At 39.5% G+C, this 27,941-nt stretch overlaps 1 protein-coding gene and 1 long non-coding RNA gene across 2 annotated transcripts in view; one reads left to right on the forward strand and one right to left on the reverse strand.

Annotated features, from left to right (window-relative positions):
• Positions 1-8: 8 nt before the first annotated feature.
• On the reverse strand, positions 9-27,939 carry LOC120861865. The gene is made up of 3 exons (XR_005720630.1): positions 27,731-27,939; positions 17,651-17,663; positions 9-20 (listed from the first exon to the last, which is right to left on the reverse strand). It is a non-coding gene; the product is annotated as an uncharacterized LOC120861865 (long non-coding RNA).
• The window catches only part of TACR3 (tachykinin receptor 3), a 68,737-nt gene continuing 49,874 nt past the window's right edge, over positions 9,079-27,941 (forward strand). Inside the window, exon 1 of the mRNA XM_040237745.1 lies at positions 9,079-9,687. Within this exon, the coding sequence (XP_040093679.1) occupies positions 9,143-9,687 (545 nt within the window). The 5' untranslated portion in view covers positions 9,079-9,142. The remainder of the gene's footprint in view (positions 9,688-27,941) is intronic.

Here is a 27,941-nt window from a genome sequence, read left to right on the forward strand (position 1 = left end):
ATTGTGAATTTTCTTTAAAACTGTGATTCCTTAATTCCTTCCATTATCTGCCTTTTCAGAGGGGAATGCCTATTTCATGCCTGCCCCACCACTGTGTTTTTTAAATAATTATGTATTTGGGGCTGTAATGGTCTTCGTTGCTGCACGAGTCTTTTTTTAGTGTGGTAACCAGGGACTTTATTTTGGGGGACTCCAAAATCACTGCAGATGGTGACTGCAGCCATGAAATTAAAAGACACTTACTCTTTGGAAGAAAAGTTATGACCAACCTAGATAGCATATTCAAAAGCAGAGACATTATTTTGGCAACAAAGGTCCGTCTGGTCAAAGCTATGGTTTTTCCAGTGGTCATGTATAGATGTGGGAGTTGGACTGTGAAGAAAGCTGAGTGCCGAAGAATTGATGCTTTTGAACTGTGGTGTTGGAGAAGACTCAAGGAGATCCAACCAGTCCATTCTAAAGGAGATCAGCCCTGGGATTTCTTTGGAAGGAATGATGCTAAAGTTGAAACTCCAGTACTTTGGCCACCTCATGCGAAGAGCTGACTCCTTGGAAAAGACTCTGATGCTGGGAGGGATTGGGGGCAGGAGGAGAAGGGGACAACAGAGGATGAGATGGCTGGATGGCATCACGGACTCGATGGACGTGAGTCTGAGTGAACTCCGGGAGATGGTGATGGACAGGGAGGCCTGGCGTGCTGCGATTCATGGGGTCGCAAAAGAGTCAGACACGACTGAGCAACTGAACTGAACTGAACTGAACTGAACCAGGGACACTCTGTAGTTGCAGTGCCCAGGCTTTTCTCACTGCAGTGGCTTCTCCCTGGTTACAGAGCACAGGCTCTAGGCACACGGGCTTCAGTAGCCGTGGCGTGTGGGCTCAGCAGTTGCGATCTTGGGCTCTACAGCATAGACTCAGTAGTTGTGGCACAGTGACAGCTGATTCGTAGCTTGTGGATTCTTCCCAGACCAGAGACCAAACCCATCTCACTGGCAGGCAGACTCTTTACCACTGAGCCACTATGGAAGCCCCCACCACTGTATCTTAAAAACAGATCACTTGCTTTCTAGTTTCAAAGATCCATAAATGGAGAGGAATTTTGCTGCATGACAGACTATACTCAGAATCTTATGCATTTCTGATAATGATAAGATTTGGAGATTTTTGAGTTAATATTTAATAAGATTTTGTACTTGACATGGAATAGGTAAAACTTTGGGGCATGTTGGGTTAAAATGAATATATTTATACAAGTGAAGACATTGTTTGGAAATAGGGTCTTTGCAGATGTAAGCAAGTTAAGATGAGGTATGCTGGCTTGGGGTTGCCCTTAAGCCAATGACTAATGTCTTTATAAGAAAAGGATAATTTGGACACAGAACAACATATAGGGATGTGATGTAAAGACATACAAATTTATCATGTGATGACAGGTAGAGATTGGAGTAATACATCTACAAACCCAGAAACACTGAAGATTGACAAGAACCAACAGATACTAGGAGAGAGACATGGAACATATTCTCCCTCAGAGCTTCCAGAAGAAAAAAACGACCTTGTTCACGTCCTGATTTCAGATTTCTAACCTCTCAAACTGTGAGAAAATAAGTGCTGTTGTACGCCATTCTGTTTGTGCTAATGTGTTATGACAGCCCTAAGAAGCTAATGCAAATGTCAAATGCTAATGCTACTGAGAGATCAAGAAAGTTAAGGATGGAAAGTGGAAACTTGTTTAACATGCAGTTTGCAAAGAGTCAGACACGACTGAGCAACTGAACTGAACTGAACTGAGGCAACAGTATTAAGTATTTTCATACCTATAGATATTGTGAGTGGTGAAGTGGAAATATTAAATTTAGATATTTTGTTTAAAAATTTCATCTAGAAACAAAAGAAGAGAGAGAACAGTGGAAACCAAAATGGAATGTAATCAGGAAAAGGGCTATTTAATATAGATTCTTAAATATGCCTCAATCTTCAAGAAAAGTAACTGTTTAAGAGAGAGAGAGGATAGAAATTGTTGAAAGAACACATAGCACGGATGAAAGAAGATAAACCACTTTCACAGAGACAATAAATTCCTAAAAGATGGATGGAGTGCACAGAAATGTGAAATACTTCTGTCAGATACTTTGGAAACAACATAATTTGTTAAACCCAAAGAGGAAGATGGAGAAGAAAGAGAATTGAAGAAAGGCTGGGAACCGATCAGAGACCCACATGGAAAGGGTGTCTGGTAGACAGCAAATATTGCTGAGTAGCTGTCTGCACAATTACCTGGAGATGATCTACTATTGATTAATTGGTGGGTTGCCAGCAATACTGAGCAGTCTGATTTTAGGAGCCCAAAACTCAGAGGGTGGAAATGACCCAGTGTAATTGCAAAGCAGGTACAATGAAATAATAAACAGAAACCAATAAAGCAAGAGTCAAAGAGTAGACTTATCAGGAAATGATACTGATGAAAAAGAATATCTCAACATAATGGGGAATGATGAACATATTGAAACTAAAAGTGCTGGAGAACTGTCAAAAAGATTATTGTCAGAGACAGAAATCTGGACATTTGACAACCTTTCCTTTCTGAAAATAACTCCTTCACTAGCCAGCAACAGTACCTGAAATTCTATCCTGAAATGTTTATTTTGGGGAGGCCTGTTAAAAATAAAAATATAAGCATGAAATATGCCATATTGTTTTCTTGAGTTGTAAGAGAGGAAAAAAATAATACATGGCCAGGATCCATTCTATTAATATAAATTGTTAGCAAATTAATGGGGTACATCACCAGTAAGTATTATAAATAAAAATATGGAGAGTAAATAAAATCTGGAAAAATGTAATCTATTATGCACAGTAAAATAGGCAAACATTTCTTGGTTATTAGGAACAAACTATAAGCAGTCACATAAATGATCGTAATTTGTATTACATTTATTCCATCAAACCAAGATTTACACACTAAATCTAAAACCTATTAATGTCTCTTACAGTACCATGCTTGGCTGACTTCCCAGGATCCTCAGATGTTTCCATAGGCACATACTCAAACATACTTCCAGGTTCTAGGTATGGGAGCATGGAATACCTCTCTAAGTCACCTTCTACTGTGTTAGAAGGTGTGTCTTGGCCTCTTTGCCACTTTCCTTGGTAGTTCAAGGCTAAGACTTTTGGAGTTCTTCAGGTAAGGGAAAGAGGATGAGGAAGAATTATGAAATCAGCAGAGTGGGCTCAGATAAGGGCAGGATTCAGATTCTGGAGCTATGATAGCCAGTTTATTCAACAAATTCTCTTAGTTGGAAAACCTTCTCCTTAACCATTATCCCCTAAGCCTTCCTATTTTTCAAGGCATAAGCTTCTGTTAAGTCTATCTTTATTTTAGCACTTCAATTTATCCTCACAAAGAAAAGTTTTAGGCAAAGTTAAAAGAATCCAGTGGGCACAACATCCACCTCCTTGGTGACATAGTTCCATTGCTCTCTGTGCCTTTCCATTCTATTACTCATGATTCTCACCTCAAAGTCAAAAATACTATTAGACTGCAGGTTCTGTGAAGACAGGGTTCGTATCTAGTTGTTTCACTGCTATATCCCTAGTATTTGCTATAGCTTCTGGAAAGAAGCCAAGAGAACACACTGGTCATAGCAAACACCCTTTTCCAACAACACAAGAAAAGACTCTACATATGGACATCACCAGGTGATCAACACGGAAACCAGATTGATTATATTCTTTGCAGCCAAAAATGGAGAAGCTCTATACAGTCAGCAAAAAAAAGACCACGAGCTAACTGTGGCTCAGATTATGAACTCCTTATTGCCAAATTCAGACTTAAATTGAAGAAAGTAGGGAAAATCACTAGACCATTCAGGTATGACCTAAATCAAATCCCTTATGATTATACAGTGGAAGTGAGAAATAGATTTAAGGGTGTAGATCTGATGCCTGATGAACTATGGATGGAAGTTCGTGACATTGTACAAGAGACAGGGATCAAGACCATCCCCATGGAAAAGAAATGCAAAAAAGCAAAATGGCTGTCTGGGGAGGCCTTACAAATAGCTGTGAAAAGAAAAGAAGCGAAAAGCAAAGGAGAAAAGGAAAGATATAAGCATCTGAATGCAGAGTTCCAAAGAATAGCAAGAAGAGATAAGAAAGCCTTCTTCAGAGATCAATGCAAAGAAATAGAGGAAAACAACAGAATGGAAAACTAGAAATCTCTTCAAGAAAATTAGAGATACCAAGGGAACATTTCATGCAAAGATGGACTCGATAAAGGACAGAAATGGTATGGACCTAACAGAAGCAGAAGATATTAAGAAGAGGTGGCAAGAATACACAGAAGAACTTTCCAAAAATTCTTCATGACCAAGATAATCATGATGGTGTGATCACTCACCTAGAGCCAGACATCCTGGAGTCTGAAGTCAAGTGGGCCTTAGAAAGCATCACTACAAACAAAGCTAGTGGAGATGATGGAATTCCAGTTAAGCTGTTTCAAATCCTGAAAGATGATGCTGTGAAAGTGCTGCACTTAATATGCCAGCAAATTTGGAAAACTCAGCAGTGGCCAAAGGACTGGAAAAGGTCCGTTTTCATTCCAATCCCAAAGAAAAGCAATGCCAAAGAATGCTCAAACTACCACACAATTGCACTCATCTCATACGCTAATAAAGTAATGCTCAAAATTCTCCAATCCAGTCTTCAGCAATACGTGAACCGTGAACTTCCAGATGTTCAAGCTGGTTTTAGAAAAGGCAGGGGAACCAGTGATCAAATTGCCAACATCCTCTGGATCATGGAAAAACCAAGAGAGTTCCAGAAAAATATCTATTTCTGCTTTATTGACTATGCCAAAGCCTTTGACAGTGTGGATCACAAGAAACTGTGGAAAATTCTTAAAGAGATGGGAATATCAGACCACCTGACCTGCCTCTTGAGAAACCTGTATGCAGGTCAGGAAGCAACAGTTAGAACTGGACATGGAGCAACAGACTGGTTCCAAATTGGGAAAGGAGTACAAAAAGGCTGTATATTGTCCACCCTGCTTATTTAACTTATATGTAGAGTACATCATGAGAAACCCTGGGCTGGAAGAAGCACAAGCTGGAATCAAGATTGCTGGGAGAAATATCAATAACCTCAGATATGCAGATGACACCAGCCTTATGGCAGAAAGTGAAAAGGAACTAAAAAGCCTCTTGATGAAAGTGAAAGAGAGAGTGAAAAAGTTGGCTTAAAGCTCAACATTCAGAAACCGAAGATCATGGCATCTGGTCCCATCACTTCATGGCAAATAGTTGGGGAAACAGTGGAAGCAGTGTCAGACTTTATTTTGGGGGCTCCAAAATCACTGCAGATGGTGATTGCAGCCATGAAATTAAAAGACGCTTATTCCTTGGAAGAAAAGTTATGACCGACCTAGATAGTATATTGAAAAGCAGAGACATTACTTTGCCAATAACGGTCCATCTAGTCAGGGCTATGGTTTTTCCAGTGGTCATGTATGGATGTGAGAGTTAGACTGTGAAGAAAGCTGAGTGCCGAAGAATTGATGCTTTTGAACTGTGGTGCTGGAGAAGTCTCAAGGAGATCCAACCAGTCCATTCTAAAGGAGATCAGTCCTAGGTGTCCTTTGGAAGGAATGATGCTAAAGCTGAAACTCCAGTACTTTGGCCACCTCATGTGAAGAGCTGACTCATTGGAAAAGACCCTGATGCTGGGAGGGATTGGGGGCAGGAGGAGAAGGGGACGACAGAGGATGAGATGGCTGGCTGGCATCACTGACTCGATGAACGTGAGTTCGAGTGAATTCTGAGAGTTGGTAATGGACAGGGAGGCCTAGCGTGTTGCAATTCAAGGGGTCACAAAGAGTCGGACACGACTGAGCAACTGGACTGAACTGGAAAGAAGTACACTCAATACACATTGCAGGAATGATTGAAGCAATGCATGAACAATAACTACTCTACTGGGACACAAGGAGAGTCTTTCTATATAAGGCAGATCTAAAAGGAAAGCTATGACCTGGATCCCTCTCTTCTTCTGAAAGAAAACAACTCTTTAAATGCCTTTTATTGTATCTTCTCCTAATTCCATTGCCAATCATTTTCTGTCATATCACTTCTACTATTATGTAAGTACAATGAGGACAAAATTACAGACTTATGATGATCTGTATGGATAAGTACCTGGAGAAGGAAATGGTAACCCAGTCCAGTATTCTTGCCTGGGAAAGCCCATGGACAGAGAAGCCTGGCAGGCTACAGTCCATGGGGTTGCAAAGAGTTGGACACGACTGAAGCAACTAACACTTACAGATAAGTAAAACAGTAATGTAAACTGAATACATTTTTACACAAATAAGTAACTTTTATGCATATTTTGATCAAATATTTAAAGTTATAATTACCAAACCACAACATGGTCCGTTTCATAATCTTGATAAATGGTGTGTGCCATATGAAAGAATTTTAAAAAAAAATTCTTCCTTAATTTCATTAGGGAAGGAAGACTTTCATTTTAACTTAAGTAATTTCAAGATGGTAAATTGACAGAGAGAAGTAATTTGCCTTTCAAAAGAAAGCAATTTAATTTAGAATTAATTAGCAGGAAGTGTGGAATCTGTTAACTTATGATTTATCATATGTTTTTCAGGTATTTCTGGGAAGAAATAGAAAATAATAACCTCTAATAATTATCATTTTTAGCATGCATTTATTTTGAAGCAGTGTTGTGTCCATAGAATTATTATTAGGGTGCCTCAAATTTATTTCTATAGACTAATTTTTTGTCATAAAAACTATAAGAAAGAGAATATTATTCATCACCCTAAGTCCATATATGCAATAATTAGGTTTTTAAGGAATAGGTACTTACACTAAAGAATAGTGTTCACAAATCACAAGCTACATTCTCTGGAAGCAAATCAAACTTGCTCTCCAATACATCTTATCTGAAAATGTTTGGCTGTAATGCATATTGTAATGGGGAAACAGTAGAAACAGTGTCAGACTTTATTTTTGGGGGCTCCAAAATCACTGCAGATGGTGACTACAGCCATGAAATTAAAAGACACTTACTCCTTGGAAGAAAAGTTATGACCAATCTAGATAGTATATTCAAAAGCAGAGACATTACTTTGCCAACTAAGGTCCGTCTAGTCAAGGCTATGGTTTTTCCAGTGGTCATGTATGGATGTGAGAGTTGGACTATGAAGAAGGCTGAGTGCCGAAGAATTGATGCTTTTGAACTGTGATGTTGGAGAAGACTCTTGAGAGTCCCTTGGACTGCAAGGAGATCCAACCCGTCCATTCTGAAGGAGATCAGCCCTGGGATTTGTTTGGAAGGAATGATGCTAAAGCTGAAGCTCCAGTACTTTGGCCACCTCCTGCAGAGTTGACTCATTGGAAAAGACTGATGCTGGGAGGGATTGGGGGCAGGAGGAGAAGGGGACGACAGAGGATGAGATGGCTGCATGGCATCACGGACTCGATGGACGTGAGTCTGAGTGAACTCCGGGAGATGGTGATGGACAGGGAGGCCTGGCGTGCTGCGACTCATGGGGTCACAGAGAGTCGGACACGACTGAGCGACTGAACTGAACTGAACAAGAGAGAAGGGCACTAACATTTATTGAGGTCTCTCTCCTGCTTGGTGTTGTTGAAAGGCTGTTGTTATCCCCCTGTTTACACTGAAATTTAGATTAAAAAAAAAAATCTTCACTTTCAAGTGAAGAAATCAAGGCACAAAGAGTTCAAGTGGGGGAAAAAATGCTCAAATGGGGGGAAAAGATTTCAAGTGTTTTGGGGAGATTGCTAAAACACATGTAACCCTAATCCCTTCCACAAGAGACTAATATAAAAGAGAGTCTTGGCTCTGGAACATCCTGATAAATGGCTGGTGAGATCCACCTAAGCACAGACTCCAGCTCACACTCCACCGAACACTCCAGCTCACTGGCTGTCAGCCAAAGCTCATTTGTCTCATTCTCATTAGTGTATCCACATGATCAGGCCCTAAAAGCCAAGGCTCCAAATGTTCAAAACCCTATAGCCCTGTGTACTTATGTAGATTGTTCATAGGATACATTCATCCCAGAGAAATGGTGAAATTTAAGTCTTGTCCTTGTGTTTCAAGAAGACCTACATCTCGATATTTCTGATTTACCCTCAGTATGTTACGGCCTTCCAACCTGAGAAGAATCCTCTGGGCCAAAGTCTCTCTCTGCCTGGGGTTTAGGAGAGAGGAGGGGAAGAATTTCTGGTGACTGAGATTACAGGAAGAGAGGGAATGGGTGGATTTGGGAAGCAGGAAAAGCAACGGGATCTGAGAAGGGAGAACAGAAACACACAAGCAGAAATTCGAGTGAAATTCCAAAAGCCGGTGGAACAAAGCGAGTGGTTCTCATAGTCCTCAGCTAACTGCACCCACAGGCGATCTTGCCAGAAAATCTTCTGGGACCTTGCCTATGCCTTAGGGGTGAATGGTTTAATTGGTTTAGAAAATAAAAGTCCACAATACAGCTGAAAGCAGGGACCTCAGCAAAATATCTTGAAGTTAAAAGACGAAAAACAATCTTGTCAAGATTTTAATTACATATAAGAAAGTGCAGCCCTTCCTTGAGCCTGTCAACCCGCCAAGCTCCAGCGAGTAGCGGATGAATGAAACCCAGAGGGCGGGGGTGGAGGAAAGGAGCGCAGTCGTCTTCCAAGAAGGGGTTGTCAGCCCCGCGGCCCCCACACCGTCACCGAAGCAGAGCCCTGTAAGAGACTATAAAGCTCGCAGCGGCTCCTGAGCCTCAGCGCTTCAGCTCGTGCCCGGGGAACTCCAGCAGGAGTGATTCCTGGAGGGTTTCCGCTGGCGCCAGTTCCTAACATCACTTTTTTCAGACTGTCTCATCCTTCCTGCCCGATAGATGCTCAAAGTCGCTTTTGGAGAAAGCGCCTCCTTTCTCCCATCACCTGCAGGGTCAAAGCATCCCTTAACCAGCAAGGGCTGTGGTACCTTCTCCATCTCGATTCGGGGCGGGGCTGAGGTCCGCTCAGCAGCGAAGCGACAGGGAGGCAGAGAAGAACTTCGCGGGAGACGGGCCGGGCTCTCGGTGGGTGAGCGAGGGGACTCGGGTTGCACACCCATCGCTATGGCCTCGCTCCCCGTAGCCGCGAACTGGACCGACGGAGGAATGGCCGGCGCGGACACCGGGAACCTGAGTGCCGCGCTCGAGACTGGGGCGGCCGCGGGAGAGGCTGAGACTGAGTGGCTGCAACTGCTCGTCCAAGCCGGCAATCTTTCCGCTTCCTTCTCCCCGCTGGGTCTGGCGGCGGCCTCCCCGGCGCCTTCGCAGTCCCGGTCTAACATCACCAACCAGTTTGTGCAGCCGTCCTGGCGCATCGCGCTCTGGTCCCTCGCCTACGGCGTGGTGGTGGCCGTGGCCGTCTTCGGGAATCTCATCGTCATCTGGATCATTCTGGCCCACAAGCGCATGAGGACCGTCACCAACTACTTCCTCGTGAACTTGGCCTTCTCCGACGCCTCCATGGCCGCCTTCAACACCTTGGTCAACTTCATCTATGCGCTGCACAGCGAGTGGTACTTCGGCGCCAACTACTGTCGCTTCCAGAACTTCTTTCCTATCACAGCGGTGTTCGCCAGCATCTACTCTATGACAGCCATTTCGGTGGACAGGTGAGGAGAACACTGAGAGGGAGGAGGAGGCAGACAGGGAAGCTGGGCAGTGGGCTAAGGTTAAAAGGAAATGGTGACAAAATGGATCTGATGAAAGGAAAGGGCCTAGGTGAAAGTTCTTAAAGGAGGTCACTAACCTTAGTGGCTCAGAAAATAAACAATCTGCCTGCAATGCAGGAGACCCAGGTTCGATTCCTGGGTTGGGAAGATCCCCAGGAGAAGGAAATGGGAACCCATTTCAATATTCTTGCCTGGAAAATTCCACGGACAGAGGAGCCTGGAGGGCTACAGTCCAGCATTGGGGTCACAGAGTCGGACAGGACTGAGTGACTAACACTGATGATGATGAACCCATTTACAAATGGGTCCATCAGTGGCTGAACTTGTTCTGTTTCTATGGCCTCCCCACTCCCACCCTAAACCCCTAATCCCCATTGAGGTCATCTAGAGGGAATGAAGAAGGTGAATGAAAGAGATGGGAAAACCAGTCTTTCCAAGAAGGACAAACTCAACTAAAAACACTTAACACTAGTACATTTTCTCAAATGGCTTCAAATAATTGCCACAAAAATTATGTGACCTTTAACTTGTACTTTGGGGGCTTCCTCCTCTCTGTCAGTCACTATTCTATCAGAAAAATGAATGCTACCCACCTCCTCTCTCTGGTTTGCTGATTCTTAGTGCCAGCCATCCTGTACCTGATCCTTGCCCCAAGGCCAGCACCGGTTTGGTCTCCCAGTTATAGAGGATCCAACAGAGGCAGTAAGCTCCCTCCAAATGATTGCTATCAGCCAGCAGTTTCTCCAGTTCTTCAGATTGGCTTTCACTTCCAGTAATCTGTGGAGACCATGAGCTAGGCAAACCCTGTGCCTGGAAGATGGTATCTGACTGATTCAGACGATAGACAAGAAAAAGCCCAAAGACTAAGTGGTTAGGAAATGAGGCATACCACTTGATAACTGTTTAAAGATAATCTTTTAGAATGTTCCCCCATCTACTTTGGGAATCCCGAGATTCTTAAGCAACTATAAGAAGCTGGAGAGACATCCATTTGTTCTCATAATCCAGTTTATGAAATTTCAGTGTGTGTTTGCTTCCTCATATTGAATATTATGGACAATGCAGACTGTGTTAAGACAATGGGAAATATCTACCTGTTACTAGTGAAAGTGAGAGTCACTTAATCAGGTTGGACTCTTAGAGACCCCATACAGTCTATGGAATTCTCCAGGCCAGAATACCGGAGTGGGTAGCCTTTCCCTTCTCCAGGGGATCTTCCCAACTCAGAGATTAAATCCAGGTCTCCCACATTGCAGGCAGATTCTGTACCAGCTGAGCCACAAGGGAAGCCCAAGAATACTGGAGTGGGTAGCCTATCCCCTCTCCAGCAGATCTTCCCCATCCAGGAATTGAACCAGAGTCTCCTGCGTTGCAAGCAGATTCTTTACCAACTGAGCTATCAGGGAAGCCCTGTTACTGATGGTTATACTTTAATTCAATATTATGGTAAAAATAAACCACACTAGTGGCTTTTAGTCTCCATTTTGTGATTGGCAGTTTGCATGGGATTGATGGGGGTGGGGGAGGTGAAGTGACTAATTTCAAGTATCAATGTTCTCATCCATGAAAAGGAAAGAATACTTTTTTCTATATTAATAAACTTGTTTGAAAATAAAATGGAGCTTAATATTAATTCTTACTATATTAAGTCAACATTATGAAAAAAATGACTTTTTTCCCATCAGTCCATCCTCTGTGTTTATTGTTTTGAAATGGAAGGTATCGAAGGCATAAAGCTTTAGAAACAATTTTCAAATGCCAGGCCCATGGGTTTAAATCGAAGGAGCAGTGGTTAGTTACCACTGACTAGGATATGTAAGCACAAAACCACAGTTTTTAAAGCTTCTGAAACTGCCAGTCTTCTTTTCCCCTCTATCTCTAGTTTTCAAGTATCTCACTCCTTCATTTTTGTAGGCACAAAGGTGAGTACGAAGAAGAAACAAAGTCAGTTTCAAGTTAGAAAACAAGTGAAACCACCTCTAATCTTGCTCCACTGATCTAGAAAGGAATGTTTCTTTGGTTTGAGCATCTGTCTTTAGTTTTGTTATGGTTTGATTTATTCTTTGCTCTAATCTGGAGGAGATATGCATTAGCATATCAGATTATAAGATTCTCACAACGTCCTTAAAATGTTAATGATACATTATGAAATTTGATGAAAATTTAGTGTGTGAAGGCTGTGAGGGAAAAAACATTTAGTGTTTCAAGTATGTGAGGGGAAAAAAGGTCATTTTCCCAGTTACTTTCTGCCAATATTTATGTAAAATCTGAAATAACATTGGAGTTATTCTAATTGATAATGTAATGCTATTTCATCACATTCACTGGTTTGAAATCAATGAATGTTTTACTACTTATACTTTACTATTTCCTTATTAGAAAACATTATTCAATTACCAAAACTACTCAAAATTTAGGATCATACAATTTGCAATAAAATCTGAGATATATTCAGTGCAATATGTTTGAAGAAATTTTAGTTCCCAATATAATTAATGCTTTATTGAAATAACCATAAAATTACATAAGCCCTAATTAGGTCTTAATTGGTAAAGGATTATATCACTTAGACTGTGATAGTAGCACTTGGCTTATTGAATTGTGAGTGTTTTCTATTCCCATTTTTTTCTTAGATTATATTCCATTATAGGTTATTACAGGATATTAAGTATAATTTCCCATGTGCTGTCTTGTGCTAATTTACTTCAGTCATGCTGGACTCTTTGTGAACCTATGGACTGTAGCCCACCAGGCTCCTCTGTCCATGGGACTCTCCAGGCAAGAAAACTGGAGTGGGTTGCCGTGCTCTCCTCCAGGGGATCTTCCCACCCCGGGGATTGAACCCATGTCTCATGTCTCCTGCATTGACAGATGGGTTCTTTACCACTAGTGCTACCTGGGAAGCCCCTCTATTCCCATTTAACATAAACTGAATTGTGTCTTCCCAACCTAAATAAAAAATGTGTTGAACTCACTGTATCCCTCTCCGTGTGTGTGCTCAGTCGTGTCTGACTCTTTGTGACCCCATGGACTGTAGCCTGAAAGCTTCTCTGTCCATGGGATTTTCCAGGCAGGAATACGGGAGTAGGCTTCCCTTTCCTCTTCCAAGGGATCTTCCCGACCCGGGGATCCAACCTGCATCTCTGTGTCTCCTGCACTGGCAGATGGAGTCTTCACAACTAGAGCCCTTGTGTCCATCTGCCTAAAATCAAAAAGATCTTCTGACGTTTAAACTACTTCAGCTCTGACCCAGGCGCTTATGGCTTTGCTTCAGCCGTAGCAAAATGCTTACAACCTCCTCTGACCTCAAAAATCTTAGACCGGAAAAGGATTACAGATCCTCCCTAATGAACATTTGAATTTTACACATGAAAAAACCAACAGTCACACATTTTGAATAAAAACTTTGTGTTTTCCTTTAAGTGTTTTGCACTCATTCTGCACTGGAAGAATTGCTTGACTTCTAACTTTATATTTTTACTAAAGATTTGAATGTGAGTTCACAGGTTCTGATCTTATCCTGAAACATCCTATCCATTTGCTTTGTTAGAAATTCTTGGAAATCTTATATATGTTCTGTAGACCAAAACATCATCTTTAAGTTCTACACAGTTCCTTCTTGCCTATAAGGCTACTTCACCATCCTTACACACACACACACACACACACACACACACAGTGGAATTAGTGCCAACGAAGAGTCACTGTTTCTCTACACTATCCTTCTGAAATTTGCCATTTTGAAACGTAACATTTGAACACAACTTTTATCTGAAAGATGTTCAGCTCTCACAGGATCACGCAGTAGCGCTTCAAACCACTTCAGTCCACTCCAGGACCCTACTGTTCTTAACTTCTACACTTTCTTACGACTCCTAACTAGTTGCGTTAACTATAGGTTAATATTAAAATTTAGCACTTGTCTATGCTATATATTTTACATGTTTATAAACAATATCTCACATATATTTACCTATGTTCTAATTGAGAATGCTAGAATTTTAACTGAGATGTTAGAAAATTATTAATAGAACAATTAATATAATAAAAATATTATCTTTTTAAGTATATGGTATATACCACTTGATAAATAGGGATATTAGAAAATATTTTCTTCCATTTTCTAAGCACATTTTTAAGTTAAGTTAGAAACTCTAGGAAAGTGTATCAGTATATGTGGTTTAGTCCCTAAGTCATGTCCGACTCTTGTGACCCCATGCTCCTCTGTCCACGGGATTCTCCAGGCAGGAATACTGGAGTGGGTTGCCACTTCCTTCTCCAGGGGATCTTCCTGACCCAGGGATTGAACCCGGGTCTCCTGCTTTGCAGGCAGATTCTTTACCAACTGAGCTATGAGGGAAGCCCTTATTAATATACAGTAAAGGACAACTAAGATCCGTCCAGTCAAGGCTATGGTTTTTCCAGTGGTCATGTATGGATGTGAGAGTTGGACTGTGAAGAAAGCTGAGCGCCGAAGAATTGATGCTTTTGAACTGTGGTGCTGGAGAAGACTCCTGAGAGTCCCTTGGACTGCAAGGAGATCCAACCAGTCCATTCTAGGGAGATCAGCCCTGGGATTTCTTTGGAAGGAATGATGCTAAAGCTGAAACTCCAGTACTTTGGCCCCTTCATGCGAAGAGTTGACTCATTGGAAAAGACTCTGATGCTGGGAGGGATTGGGGGCAGGAGGAGAAGGGGACGACAGAGGATGAGGTGGGTGGATGGCATCACGGACTCGATGGACGTGAGTTTGAGTGAACTCCAGGAGTTGGTGATGGACAGGGAGGCCTGGCGTGCTGTGATTCATGGGGTCACAAAGAGTAGGACACGACTGAGTGACTGAACTGAACTGAAAGGACAATTTCAAAGCATAGAGTCCAGTATTAATTAAAATATTTAAAGATTTTTTAAGTGACAGTCACTGTTTTTTCACCTGGAAACCTTAAGGAAGTAATTTAATGTGTTTTATTTAGTAGTCCAAAAGCCTTAACAAACACAGCAAAAAATTCTTTATATTCTTCAAGCCCAGGGACACCTGACATAAATAATTATTAAAATAAATATTTAATCTAACTGAAATAATTTCTTTTTATCCAAATAAATTAAAAATTTACCTTGTATGCTATACTTTTTAAAATTTGCTTTTCATAGAGCTAACTGTTATGCAAACTGTCATAGAACCTTGATTTCTTTTGAAATTTATTAGGGACAGATGAAAATATATAATCATAAATCATGAGGCCTCAATCTGATAACAAATTATCTAAATGTACTGCAGTGAATTTTATCATTGCTTTAAATATTATGGCTATAAATACTTCAGTAAATTTTTTTAAATGCCTTTATCAGCCTTTAATTCTAGTGCCTGACCAGTCTCCTCATTCTTCTCTACCTGGTGTCGTGCTCAGTAGTTCAGTTGTGTCCGACTCTGCGATCCTATGGATTGTGGCCCTCCAGGCTCCTCTGTCCACAGGATTCTCCAGGCGAGAATGTTGGAGTGGGTTGCCCTTTCCTCCTTCAGGTTATCTTCCCGCCCCAGGGACTGAACCCACACCTCCTCCATCCCTGCGCTGGCAGGTGGATTCTTCCCCATTCTGTACCACTGAGCCACCTGGGAAGCCCAGGCATATACTAAAGCAAGCTCAGTGAATGAAGCTGTAGAAACTCTATCTGATCACAATTTCCAGATGGTCTGATTTGTTGAATTGAAAAAACTGCCAGAAAGGATAAAATGCATTTCCTCCAAAAGTATCTTTTTCCCTGAATTTTGGATATAGCTTAAGAATCAAATAATTCAAAGTTGTAACATATGGCAAAAACTCTGTAAATCATTCTCATTCCAGTCCCCAATCTCTGATCCTGATCCATCCTCTATACCAATCTTTTATTTAAATGTATTTTCCCCTGATTAATTATAACGAGTATACAGGCATAGTGAAAAAATTAAACATATATATTAGAAAGTTAAATTTATCCATAATTGTCCTACACCCCAAATATAGCCAATCTATGATCTTGATGGTCACATTTTAACTCTCATTTTTTGTGATATATTTATCTCACATGTATGTATTATATATATGTATATATATATACACAACTCTTGCATAGTACATTTTACATATGCATAAATAAAGATACATTTTTTAATTATTAAACTTACTAAAATAGCATCACATTATTGTGTCATTTTAAATTTACCATTAGAGGGTTATTAAAATATATTTATTCTGTGCTTAGCCCTTATTGTATCCTTATGTCTATCATACTAGCTGGCACATGGTAAGCACACAATCCAGACTACTGAATAAAATAATCATAAAAGTAATCAAATAAAAATTAAAGTGATGAGATACAACCTTTTCCATTAAAATCTACAGATATTGCTATCTTGTTGTAAATATGACATTTTTACACATGATTTTAGATTGAACCATATGTAACTGCCAATTTTTATAGCTTAAAATGTCATTATTTTATATGATTGTATTGTCAAATTGCAGGGGTGCAATTTTCCAACAAGTTCAAAAATATTTTTCAAATCAAAATTCAAAGAACTGAAAACAGCTAAAACCCCCAACAAAAAGAAATGAGCAAATAAATGTTGAAGCATTTAAAAATAAAATTTTACCTAGCAAATTAGAAATTACATTTGAATATAACATCAATTTTATCAAGTCTCTGAAGTGAAGTGAAGTCGAGCAGTCATGTCCGACTCTTTGCGACCCCATGTACTGTAGCCCACCAGGCTCCTCCATCCATGGAATTTTCTAGGCAAGAGTACTGGAGTAGGTTGCCATTTCCTTCTCCAGGGGATCTTCCTGACCCAAGGATTGAACCCGGGTCTCCCACGTTTTGCACAGATGCTTTACCATCTGAGCCACTAGGGAATCCCAATCAAGTCTCTAGGCACATATATATAAATGTGCTAACATTAACATACCCAACACTTTTTAGTCCGTAACCTTTACTTATAAACCATTTCTTGCTAGTTATTTCAAAGACAACTAGTCTCCAGTTATTTCAAAGAATCCCTAGAAAGGTCTGATAACAGTTTATCAGTAGTCTTCTTTAACATTTCCATTTTCCCTATTCCGCCCTGGCCAGAGAGAGAGAGACAAAAATGCTCTTTGGTACAGAGCATAATAGTGTGTCTGGAATAAGCCATGCCCTTTCCCGGTGGCTGTTTTGGGCATATTGCAGCCAAACCTGCAAAAGTCTTAAGTTACAAACTGCCCTCTGCCTGATATTTTTATGATGTCTATTTGTGTTCCATATAGAATTCAGAGAAATTATCTTATCCCTAAGCTTCGCTCCATTAACAATTTCTTAATGACCAGTGTTCATCTACTTGCAACTCCCTCTCCCCAGGGCTCAGCTCTAAACCATACGTTCAGGATGAGGGATTGTCCTACTTCCCTATGCTTCATTGCTCTGAGAATAAACCATTCTAATTAAGGCTTGATCATGGTACATTAAATAAATGCTGTAAAACATACAACTGGGATTTGCAGCCCCACCACTTCATCATACAGTCAGAATCTGAAAGCCATTTTAGACTTAACAGGATCTGAGGAATTGTTAGACAATGGATTTAACAGTCTGATATAATTCTATATGTACAATAAGGTAGATGTAGATTTGATTTGCTCTGAATGGTGAGACTTTCAGTAATTTTATTATCTTTTATACTTTTCCTTTTCTAATTATCTACAACAAAATCTGCTCCTTTTAATGAAACAAAATACAGTGTTAATTAAAGTCCTGGAGATGTATGTCGCTGATGGTAGCACAACAATGTGAATGTATCATTGAACTGTACACCTAGATATAGTTACCTAATAAATTTTATGTTTGGTATATGTGACCACTATAAAATTTTTTAAATATTAAATAAGTAAACAATGTTTAAAAACCTAATAATGACTCTAAAAATGTCAAGCCAAAGAGTTTGGACTCAAGAAGATAGTGACTTGATTAAACTTTGCATAGATATTTTATTGATAAATGTTTTATGGCAACATTTTTAACATACTTTCTAGGATAATTTAGAAATCATGAAGACACTCTTGCAAGAGAGTGCTGTTAATATTACAATGGATTAATTTATAAATTAAAATTATTTTCTCAGGAATTATGTAAAGATATCCCATCTGTGTGGAGTAATTTAGAAGACAGCCTAAAGGTACAGGGATAAGTTAGCTCAGTATTTCTATTATTCAGTCTGGTATATGACAAAGGTTTTTAAATATTTGCTCAAGTCCTCGATTTTGAGCTTGTATGTATTATCATCTATGAATTTCTTTACCTTCAAATCTGCCCAAGTGTCAAAGATTATTTATATTTTCCATACCTATAAGTAAGGAAAATATGTATCTGATTGTATCACTAAGCAACAAAGGGCTCAGTTTTGTTCTGGAGCTGCATTATTACTTGTTAGAGGGAATCAACTGTGCATATTTCTTCTCAACACTGCTGTCAGCGATGTTACTTTGGTAGCCTGAAATCATAGTAGGAATATTTGCACCACAGAAATCTGCAAATGCTATAAATCATGAATTTTGCTTTGTTCTGTTTATTTTTTCTTTAGAGAGACTGTGGTTAAACATTTCAGTTCAGTTCTGTTCAGTTCAGTCGCTCAGTCATGTCTGACTCTTTGCGACCCCATGAATCACAGCACACCAGGCCTCCCTGTCCATCACCAACTTCCAGAATTCACCCAAACTCATGTCCATCGAGTTGGTAATGCCATCCAGCCATTTCATCCTCTGTCGTCCCCTTCTCCTCCTGCCCCCAATGCCTCCCAGCATCAGAGTCTTTTCCAATGAGTCAACTCTTCGCATGAGGTGGCCAAAGTACTGGAGCTTCAGCTTTACCATCATTCCTTCCAAAGAACACCCAAGGCTGATCTCCTTCAGAGTGGACTGGTTGGGTCTTCTTGCAGTCCAAGGGACTCTCAAGAGTCTTCTCCAACACCACAGTTCAAAAGCATCAATTCTTTGGTGCTCAGCTTTCTAGCACACAAATCACTATACTTGTAGTCACTCACTCAGAAAGTATTTCTTAAGTACCTTGCAAGTATTAACGCTGTATAAAAAGAGGGCACACTGGGATAAACAAGATGGACATGTCCCCTATTCTAATGAAACTGTAATTAATATCTCCACTTGAACCCCTTGGCTGTATTCCATAGTCCTAAATTGAACAATCTATTGGACTTTATCATTTGAATGTTTAATAATCATCTCAGAATTCACATGCTTCAAACTCAGTTCCCTACATTCCTCCAAAGCTTGCTCGCCCTACAGTCTTGAGGTCAGAACTCTTGGAAGTATTCTCAGCTCATCTCTTCTTTCATACTCTGTGTCTAATCAATTAGCAAATCTAATCGCTTTTACTTTCAAAATATATATGGAATCTAATCACTCCTTAAGATGTCTACTGTTGCCTCCCTACTCCAAGTCAATCTTGTTTCTCACCTAAGAGTTTTCTCAGAGGATGAGATGGTTGGATGGCATCACCGACTTGATGGACATGAGTTTGAGCAAGCTCTGGGAATTGGTGATGAACAGGGAAGCCTGGCCTGCTGCAGTCCACAGGGTCGCAAAGAGTTGGACACGACTGAGCGACTGAACTGAACTGAACAGTTTTCTCTATCCCCGCTCTTGTTTCCCTTTCTCAGTGCAGCTATCAAAGTGATCTTGTAATGAGTCAGATCATTTATCCCCTCGGCAAGTTCCCCAATGGCTCCTCAGTTCTCTCAGGGTAGAAATCAAAGTTCTTACAATGGTCTATAAGATTGTATAATAACCGGTCCTTTGTTACTCTCTGATCTTATCTCCTACTACTCACCATGTCACAGCTCTGCTCGGCCATCTCTAGACTCCTCTGCTACATCAATATACTAAACTTGTTTCTGCCTCAGGATCTTACACTCTGTGCGAAACACTCTTCCTCCAGATGACCACAGTGTTCATTACCTGTACTACTCTGGACCTTGAGCACTCTGTTGTTTTAATTGCTTTAATTTTTTCTTTGCCACCTGTATCTGTATCTCCTTCTAAAATACTATATAACCAGCTCATCTCTATGGAGTAAAAAAATAATAGAGTCTATGGTAACTATGAGAACACATAGCAGGGGAAAGCACTTTTATAGTGTTAGAGCAGAAAAACACAGAAATATAGAAGCATTTTTTTCACATGGTGATCACCTTTATTTGGGAAACACTGATATTTTTTTAAATTGGGATATAGTTGCTTTACAATGTTGTACAACATAGTGAGTTAGCTATATGCATACATACATTGGCTATTTCTTGTTCTTTCCTTCCACCCCAACCCCATCCTGGCCATCATCAAAAAATCTACAAACAATAAATGCTGGAGAGGGTGTGGAGAAAATGAAACCTTCTTGCACTGTTGGTGGGAATGTAAATTGATACTGTCACTGTGAAGAACAGTATGGAGGTTCCTCAAAAAAATAAAAATAGAACTATCACATGGCCCAGCAATCCCACTACTGGGAATATATCTAGAAACATTTTTAAAGTTATTTTACAAAAGTATAGAAAATTTCTGCTAGTAAATTTGCTATGAGTAGTTACTTTTTAAATAAAAATGAAACATTTAAAATAACTATACAGCTTAATATGTAACTATCATATTAAACTGAATTAGCTATAAAGAAAAAGATTAGATTTTCAAATGAGCAAAGGGAACAATTCTAAAGAAATTAAAATACAAATGGAATGTTTATGCTACGTAAGTACTCTTAATCACAATTCAGAATTCTTAGATGAATAAACTTAACTGAATTTAAAAGATGTCACAGTACCATATGTCACAGTACCATAGTTTTAAACCTTCAAACTAAATGGATATATGAAGGCTATTTTCTCCATTAAGTTAAGTACATGGTATAAAATAAATTCAAAACTCTTAAACGTCCTTCTTGTTTCATTAGCTTAAAATGTTTTACTCCAAAAATACAAATATTTTCAATATCTCTTCAACAAAAATTAACATAATCTAAATTTCATGTTGAGGGATCTGATATTTCAGAAACAAAACTGTATAATAATATTTTTAACATAATAGATTTCAAAGTTTTTCTATATAAGAAATTACTGACAATCCCCATTGACTAGTCACAAAACCATTGCAGAGACTATCTTTAATGAAAATGAATGAAACAGGTCTCCTTAGGAACATATAAAAGGATACCATCTTAAAGTTTTAGCAGCTCAAAAATAGAACACATATGCCAAAGAACACACACATATGCAACAGATTCTATACATCCACAATTCTATATGTGAACTCCTTCCTTTGCACAAATTTCAATTAACCAAGATTATTTAGTTATATATTTATACATTTATTTGTAATATAGTAATATAACATACATAATAGTTATATGTGTGTGTGTATATATATATATATATATATAAAATAATACCGTGCCCCTCAAGAGCAAGCTCAAGTTTTTGTTACCATGTCATGTTAACTGTATCTGCATAAAGTAAAGCTGTTAGCTCTTCAGTCCATGAATTGTTCCACAAATAACATATGCACTTCATAATCAGTGGTCAATCATATTCCTACTTTTCAAAATCTGTTACTGACTGGTCACTGATTATCTGTTAGTTGGTGCATGCACACACAGCAAAGCACGTAGCTGCATTGCCTCATTGTCTTTCAGTGATAAACTCAAATGACATCTTAGAAAAATGGCTCTAATCAAAAGAAAGACTTGCCAACAAAGAAGAGGGTGTAGTGAAGAAATAAAAAGTATTAACACCAAAAGTGAAATTCAAGTTCAATATAGGTGAAGATAAAGAAGAACAGCTGCATATGTGAATGTTGACAGTCACTTAATAAGAGACTCAAAGTATGCAGCCAGGGGAAATTAGTAAAGGTGAATTTACCAACATAAATGAGGAAGATGATACTGACAAATGAGGAAGACGTCTGAGAGGAAGAGACACTGGCAAAAGGCGTCACATTAAAAAACAAAACCAAACCTCTCAGAGATATTTCAACACTTTCCAAGTTCAAGAATAAAATGCTGAAGTCAATTCAAACTCACAAAGGTATAAAAAAATATGCTGGCTCTGTATATGTTATAGAAAAGAATAAAGTAAACAATATTCAAATTCAGGACTTTTTTTTTCCTAAAGAGTTTATTTTAGAGAAGGTTTTGGTTAACAGCAAAATTGAGGAGAAGGTACAGAGATTTCCTATATATCCTCTGCCCCATCCCCCTGATGCACAGCCTCCCTGTTATCAACATCTCCCACTGGACTGGCACATTTGTTAGCACTGATGAACCTATCCTGACTTATCATAATCACCCAAAGTCTGTCATTTACATTAGGCTTCACTTTTGGTATTATACATTCAATGAATTTAGGCAAATTATAATGACATGTATCTACCATTATGGTCTCTTCCAGAGTATTTTCACGGCCCTGAAAATTCTCTGTGTTTTGCCTATTCAACCCTATTTCCTTGAATCCCTAGCAAATACTGATCTTCTTATTGTGTCCATAGTTTCATCTTTTCCGTAATCATATAGTTGGAATCAGTGTGTAGCCTCTTTCAGATTGCATCTTTCACTTATCAATTATAGATTTAATGTTGTTAGTGCTTTTTCATGTATCATGTATCATGTATCAGGTATCATGTATCAGTTTAGTTCAGTCGCTCAGTCATGTCTGACTCTTTGTGACCCAGTGGACTATATCACACCAGGCTTCCCTGTCTGTCACCAACTCCTAGAAACTTGCTCTAACACATGTCAATCAAGTCAGTGATACCCTCCAACCATCTCATCCTATGTCATCCCCTTCTCCTCCTGCCTTCATTCTTTCCCAGCATCAGGATCTCTTCAAATGAGTCAGTTCTTCACATCAGGTGGCCAAAGTATTGGAGCTTCAGCTTCAGCATCAGTTCTTCCAATGAGTATTTAGGACTGATTTCCTTTAGGATGGACTGGTTGGAACTCCTTGGAGTCCAATGGACTCTCAAGAGTCTTCAACACCACAGTTCAAAAGCATCAATTCTTTGGCATTCAGCTTTCCTTATAGTCCAACTCTAACATCCATTCATGACTACTGGAAAAATCATGGCTTTGACTAGACAGACCTATGTCGGCAAAGTAATGTCTCTGCTTTTTAATATGCTGTCTAGGTTGGTCATAACTTTCCTTCCAAGGAACAACTGTCTTTTAATTTCATGGCCGCAGTTAGCATCTGAAGTGATATTGGAGCCCAAGAAGATAAAGTCTGTCACTGTTTCCACTGTTTCCCCATCTTATACCATGAAGAGATGGGACCAGATGCCATGATCTTCGTTTTTTGCATATTGAGTTTTAAGCCAGCTTTTTCACTCTCCTCTTTCAGTTTCATCAAAAGGCTCTTTAGTTCCTCTTCAGTTTCTGCCACAAGAGTGGTGTCATCTGCATATCTGAGGTTATCGATATTTATCCCAGCAATCTTGATTCCAGCCTGTGCTTCATCCAGCCCGGCATTTTGCACGATGTACTCTGCATAGAAGTTAAATAAGCAAGGTGAAAATATACAGCCCTGACATACTCCTTTCCCAATTTGGAACCAGTCCATTGTTCCATGTCCAGTTCTAACTGTTGCTTCCTGACCTGCATACAGATTTCTGAGGAGGCAAGGAAGGCAGTTTGGTATTCCATCTCTTGAGGAATTTTTGAGTTTGTTGTGATCCACATAGTCAAAGGCTTTGCCATAGTCAATAAAGCAGAAGTAGATGCTTTTCTGGAACTCTCTTGCTTTTTCAGTGATCCAGCGGATGTTGGCAATTTGATCTCTGGTTCCTCTGCCTTTTCTAAATCCAGCTTGAACATCTGGAAGTTCTCGGTTCATGTACTGTTGAAGCCTGGCTTGGAGAATGTTGAGCATTACTTTATTAGCGTGTGAGATGAGTGCAATTGTGCAGTAGTTTGAGCATTCTTTGACATTGCCTTTCTTTTGGATTGTGTTGAAAACTGACCTTTTCCAGTCCTGTGGCCACTGCTGAGTTTTCCAAATTTGCTGGCATATTGAGTGCAGCACTTTCACAGCATCATCTTTTAGGACTGAAATAGGTCAACTGGAATTCCACCACCTCCATTAGCTTTGTTCATAGTGATGCTTCCTAAGGCCCACTTGACTTCACATTCCAGGATGTCTGGCTCTAGGTGAGTGATCACACCATCATGATCATCTGGGTCGTGAAGATCTTTCTTGTACAGTTCTTCTGTGTATTCTTGCCTCCTCTTCTTAATATCTTCTGCTTCTGTTAGGTCCATACCATTTCTGTCCTTTATTGAGCCCATCTTTGCATGAAATGTTTCCTTGGTATCCCTAGTTTCCTTGAAGAGATCTCTAGTCTTTCCCATTCTGTTGTTTTCCTCTCTTTCTTTGCATTGATCACTGAGAAAAGCTTTCTTACCTCTCCTTGGTATTCTTTGGAACTCTGCATTCAGATGGGTATGTCTTTCCTTTTCTTTTTTGTCTCTTTTTAGCTTCTCTTCTTTTTTTAGCTATTTGTAAGTCTCCTTAGAAAACCATTTTGCCTTTTTGCATTTCTTTTTCTTGGGATGGTCTTGATCACTTCTTCCCGTACAATTTCATGAGCCTCTCTCCTAAGTTCTTCAGGCACCTGGTCTATCAGATCTCATCCCTTGAATCTATTTCTCACTTCCACTCTATAATTGTAAGGGATTTGATTTAAGTCATACCTGAATGGGCCTGTGGCTTTCACTACTTTCTTCCATTTAAGTCTGTATTTGGCAATAAGGAGTTCATGATCTGAGCCACAGTCAGCTCCTGGTCTTTTTTTTGCTGACTGTATAGAGTTTCTCCATCTTTGGCTGCAAAGAATATAATCAGTGTGATTTTGGTGTTGACCATCTAGTGATATCCATATGTAGAGTCTTCTCTTGTGTTATTGGAAGAGGGTGTTTGCTATGACCAGTGCATTCTCTTGCAAAACTCTATTAGTCTTTGCCCCGCTTCATTTTGTACTCCAAGGCCAAACTTGCTTGTTACTCCAGGTATCTCTTGACTTCCTACTTTTGCATTCCAGTCCCCTGTGATGGAAAGGACATCTTTGTTTGGTATTAGTTCTAGGAGGTTTATAGGTCATCATAGAACTGTTCAACTTCAGTTTCTTCAGGATTAGTGGTTGGGGCACAAACTTAGATTACTGTGATTCTGAAGGGCTTGCCTTGGAAATGAACACAGATCATTCTGTCATTTTTGAGACTGCACCCAAGTACTGCATTTAGGACTCTTTTGTTGACTATGAGGGCTACTCCATTTCTTCTAAGGGATTCTTGCCCAAAGTAATAGATGTAATTGTATTTCTATATATTAGTTATGTCTTGCCCATATCTACCACTAGTGTGGGTAAGACATAACTAGTATATAGAAATACAGTTGATTGAACCTGTATCCTGTGACCATGCTGAATTTATTTATTAATTTTAATAAATAAATTTTTAATTTATTTATTAATTTTAATAGGTTTTGAGTTTTGCAGATCCCTGAGGATTTTCAATTGGGGTAGGCAATGGAAATATGGAAAATCGTTTCATCTGCTAAGAAAAGCAGTATTATTTCTGCCAGTATTACTCCTGTCAGTAATAAATAAAGAAATACAGTATTCCTGTTGAATCTGGATGTCTTTTCTTTCTTTCTTTGTAGCTGTTATTGTTGCTATTGTTTGCGATTATTTTCATGGCTGATTTTTCTTTTTAATTATATATTCATGTTACCTTATTAAGTTGAGTACAAATTTTTCAATAATAGAAAAACAATTTTTTAAACTACCTCCATTCATTCATTAATTTAGTGATATAATAAATATGTTGTTTAATTGCTAAGTTGTGTTGGACTCTTATGACCCAATGGACTGTGGCCCACTAGGCTTATTCTGTCCATGGGATTTCCCAGGCAAGAATACTGGAGTGGGTTTCCATTTCCTGCTCCAGGGATTTCCCAATCCAGGTATCGAATCTACATATTCTGCATTGGCAGGTGACTGCTTGACCACTGAGCCACCAGGGAAGCCCCAATAAATACGTTATGGGTGCCAAATATGTGCAGTATTATCACAGATGTTATGAATATATTTATAATCTAAGTATATATCCAAGAATGGGCTTCTCCAGTGGCTCAGAGGTAAAGAATCTGCCTGCAACGCAGTCAACACAGGAGACTTGGGTTCAACTTCTGGGTAAGGAAGAGCCCCTGGAGGAGGGCATGGGAAGCCACTCCAGAAATCCTGCCTGGAGAATCCTATGGACAGAAGAGCCTGGTGGGCTATAGTCCACAGGGTTACAAGGAGTCGGACATGACTGAAGCGACTGAGCATGAGCATGATATCCAAGCCTATATTATTCTTCTAGTTTCAGTTCAGTTCATTCAGTTCAGTTCAGTCGCTCAGTCGTGTCCGACTCTTTGCGATGGTTATCTATACCTCTTTTCTTCTATTTGCACAGTTAAGTAAGCATTTACATCATCACAACTTAAATTACCTGAAGATGTAGAAGTCCTTATACTTGATTGACAACACTGTCTCTCTAATGCTAAAGATAACAGAGTGGAATTGCCACAGGCCACTTCAAAAAGGAGTTTAAGATGGTATAGATGATATTAAACAAAACTGAGGGAAATTAATTCCCATTGCACCCAAAGAACTTACGGAGTCTCCAAGTATAACACTGAACATTTCTATTTAATCATTGAACCAGTGAGCACTAGTTGCCCTGACTGAGGGTGCAAAGACCTTACTACTCTCCATACGGGAAATCGTCTAAAGGAGAGATTTGAAAGAGAAATGACCTGTAATACACTACCCTGATTAAATAGTTTCTGCGAGGAGCTAGGATAATATCAAAAGAAATCTTTTTAATCCTTAGGTCAGAATTTTGGCATGAACTTATTTTTCTTTCCACTCTATTCACAACTAGCTAAGAACCACAATAGATGAGTTATCTTTGCTTGGTTTTGTCTCAAGCTTACCACAGCAGCTTGGTTTTTAAGTTTCAAGTGTTAATTTAATTGTATTCAACATAGTTTTAGAGTGATTTGAGGGTCTACTGTGCCTGATATTATCTAAGTCTCCTTGTATACACTATGTAATTTAATGTCATTTTTACCACATAATTATACTCTACATTATGTTTATTATTCCCATTTAGCAAAGTAAAGAAACCGAAGTGACTTAATGACTGAACAGCAATGAAGAAAGCTATTCCATTTTAATTTAGGTTTGTTCTATTTGTTTAACGTTAATCCATGTTGTGTTTCAGTATGGTACAGATTCTGTATCTGTGACTCCAGTCAGATATCCAGCAGTACAAATTAGCTTCAGGTTACACATATTGAACAAAAGACAGACGTTGACAAGCAAGGAGGGGAGGGGCGGGGCCCAGGGGGAGAGGGAAAGAAAAGAAACAAAGAACTGAACATGCATGCAGGCTTTTCCATACCACCTTCAACGCTAACCTGCGTCAGAGGCAGAGTAAAAGTAGGCAAGAATGAGCAGCCATGGATTGTTGAACTGTTACCAGCACTGTGCTTTTCAGCAACATTTCAGCAGAGTTTGAAATACTTACAGCAAAACCATACAATAAACTCCCCAAACAACCTTTTACCACCTCAAGCTGACATCCAATTAATTTTAAACACTGGTATAAAATTCAGTTAAACAATTAGAAAAAGGGGAAATGATACCACATACACCTCTATAGTGTGATTAACCTTTCTGTTAGATGCTTGCATCACGTAAAATTCTAATGGCTTTTGAATGAATGTAATTTCCATTCTAATGGTGATCTTGCCACATCTGGCAGGAGACAGTACAGTAATGCTGAAAAAGCCTCTATGCAGTCCTGATAGTGTTCTTAACCTAAAAGCTGGGACTAGTAAAATCCACAGAAATTCACTCTTGCCTTTAAGAACTTTTGAAAACTGTGTAAAAAAAAGAAAACCAACAGGACAGGAACCTAAATTCTGAGACCAAATGTAAAAGTCAGATTTGGTGTTTCTCAGTGACAATGAGGGAATTTCCAAGAGGGGTGGGATGGGAAGGTCTAGAGTGGTCGGAGATGGTTTCTCTTGTTGACTTTTATGTCTCACAGATTTTCGTCTTCCACATCCTGCAGCGCTTCCT

The sequence above is a fragment of the Oryx dammah genome, unplaced genomic scaffold (assembly GCF_014754425.2).
Source record: "Oryx dammah isolate SB20612 unplaced genomic scaffold, SCBI_Odam_1.1 HiC_scaffold_3, whole genome shotgun sequence".
NCBI lineage: Eukaryota > Metazoa > Chordata > Mammalia > Artiodactyla > Bovidae > Oryx > Oryx dammah.